This window comes from Accipiter gentilis, chromosome 29, assembly GCF_929443795.1.
Source record: "Accipiter gentilis chromosome 29, bAccGen1.1, whole genome shotgun sequence".
NCBI classification, from domain to species: Eukaryota; Metazoa; Chordata; class Aves; order Accipitriformes; family Accipitridae; genus Astur; species Astur gentilis.
The window spans coordinates 9,372,142-9,374,640 of record NC_064908.1 but is presented as its reverse complement, the minus strand read 5'-3'; the positions used below and the strand labels follow the sequence as shown (position 1 = coordinate 9,374,640).

The following is a 2,499-nucleotide window of genomic DNA, read 5'->3' as shown; positions in this document are numbered from 1 at the left end:
TGCAGCCCAGCAGGGCCAACAGAGCGTTGTTCAATAGGCGTGAAGCTTTTGGGGTGCCACACACTCCCTGGAGCATTGCTGTGCTGTGCCAGGCTCCTGTGTCCCCTGCCTGGGGGATGCTCAGCAGAGGGTGTCCCTGCTGCAGAGCCACATGCATGGAGAAACCTGGCATGAGCAAGCCCTGGGCCAGGCACCAGGGGACATCCATGATGGTTGGTCCAGGTTTCTGAGTTGTCAGAGGGGTGGGTGGGCAGGATGAGGGAGTGGCGGCATCCTCACCCCCCCCACCATAGCATCCCAAATCCCAGCAGGATGGACAGCAAGCCCTGAGCAAGCTGAAGCCCTTCCCAGGCTGCCAGCACAGCCCCATCACTACTGTCCACATGTGGGCCTGGGGCATGGTGTGGGGTCCCCAAAAATGGTCCCAGACTGCACCCCAGAAGGCCAGCTGCCTTCACACTGCCAGCAGCCCCTTCCTCATGCTCAGCTCTCGAAGGCCGCCGTCACCCCACAGCACAGGCAGTGCTGGCAGCAGCTGTGTCGAGGGAATGGCGCTGGAGGCACCGCGTCTTGGCACAGCACCGCCGGCTGCTGGGTGACCGCCTTCTCTTTGCATGAGCCCTTGGTGGCCAAGTCAGGCTGGGACCTGCCGGCCACCCGGGGATGCTCCTTGTCAGCCTTGACAGCAAGGAAGGTGGCCAGGTCGAGGTCAAGCATGGCAACGCCGCCACGCGGTGTGGGCGTATTCTGGCGGCACTGCGGGCAGGGGATCCAGCGCTGCTCATTGGCGACGGTGTCGAGGCGTTTCAGGCAGGCTTGGCAGAAGGTATGGCCACAGTAGAGCCGGCGCGGCAGCCGGCCACACAGGTCGTAGGAGGAGTAGCAGATGATGCACTCAACCCGCTGGCTGCCCCGGCTTGAGTGCACCCTGACACACAGCCCTGCGTCCTCTGCCCGGGGGCTGCCACCGGCTTGGGACATGCTGGGGAGGGGAAGGCAAGAGGAGCCATCAGACCCACGGCCCAGGTGTGGGATGCCACCTCTGAGTGCATCTGATGCCTGGGAGATATGGGGACCAGACCCATGTGGTGGGTTCCCAGGGGCATCAGGCTCCCTGCCTGACATCCCTGCCTGCTGCCTGCCTGCCTGCCCCATGGGCAGCCCTGCCTAGAAAAGCAGGACCCTGCCACTACAGAATGCTCTGCCGGCATCCAAGGGGGATGCGTTTTCCCTGGTGCCACCCTGCATCTCTGTTGGGAGCTCTGCCAGATGCCCCTTATGTCCCATGGGGGATCAGAACTGGTTGGACCTCAGCAGCCTGCCCAGCCTCTGGGTTGGTGAGGAATACGGGGTGGGCAGGAGTGTGTTAGCTGGGTGGGCAGGGGAGCAGCGTCCAGCGGACCAGACAGTGCCATAGCCTTGCTCCTTGCCAGCCCCAGGCTGTGCCAGGCCGCCATGGCACAGCTGTCAGCAGCAGGGGACAAGACACACAGGCTGGCAGGGAGGAGTTGAGGGGTCCAGCCTCATCTTAAGGGGGGGTCTGGTACCCACCAGCATACTTGCAAACCTCTCCTGGAGGCCACCAAGACCCCACACCCTCTCTACAGGTGGCCTCAAGCATTTTGATATACAGGCATCCCTCTCCTCCCCTCCTCCCCTGTCCCCCATCCCTACCTGTCCTGAGATGCTCCCCCAGGGCCTCAGGGTAGGTGGCAGAAGGGCTGTGCCATCCCAGGGGGCTGTAGCAGTCCCATGGGGAGCATCGGGGGCCCAAGCGGCCAGCAGCTTCCCAGCCAGGTCGCAGTGGCTGCTGGTGGCTATGGTAGTGGGAAGGGGCTCACCTTTCAGGGACAGGCATGCTATCGGATCTGCTGCCAGGAAGCCAAGCCTGGGAGATTGGGTTACAGGCACCTGGATAACAAAGACCTCTGAAATCTAAGCCCCGGGAGTGGTCATTAACCTTCCATTTCTGCTTCATTAGCAGAAGAAACTGTCCCCATGAGGCCAAGGAACTCTGGGCTTCACTGTGGGCAGTGAGGGCTTGGACATCTGGGCAGCAGTGGCGGAGTCTTCCACATCCTCGGCCACCGCCCATGGCCAAGAACATATGGGCAGATGTTGGCCAGCAAAGACACCCCATCACACTCCAGCCTACACATCCGCAGGTGGTCCTGGCTGCGGGGACGTCTGCGATCGGAGTGGGAGGGCACAGCGAGGCTCCAGGCTCGCGGGGGTGGAGGGGCTGGGGCTGGCACAGGGACACTGAGGTTCCAGCCTGGTCCAAGCTGGCAGTGCCCACATGTGGGGTCGTGCTTCTCGTCCGATGCCTGAGCGTGACCGCTGCCACAGACGTGTCCGTGACCTGCCCTGCTCTTCCAGCTGGGGCTGCAGGCTCTTGCGTTGCAGGCTGAGTTACCCTTGGCTCTACCAGTTCCGATGCTCATCACCAGGCCAGGGAGAGCCCAGCACCCCTCGGTGACACCTACAAGGTTCATGGCA

At 62.9% G+C, this 2,499-nt stretch overlaps 1 protein-coding gene across 1 annotated transcript; it reads right to left on the bottom strand.

The window, feature by feature from the left end:
- LOC126052413 (RING finger protein 224-like) lies at positions 1-1,729 on the bottom strand. Its single transcript, XM_049833025.1, has 2 exons — positions 1,675-1,729; positions 1-982 (listed from the first exon to the last, which is right to left on the bottom strand). The coding sequence occupies exon 2, from the start codon at positions 979-981 to the stop codon at positions 484-486; it is 498 nt and encodes a 165-aa protein (XP_049688982.1). The 5' UTR covers position 982; positions 1,675-1,729; the 3' UTR covers positions 1-483.
- Between the last annotated feature and the right edge of the window lie 770 nt (positions 1,730-2,499).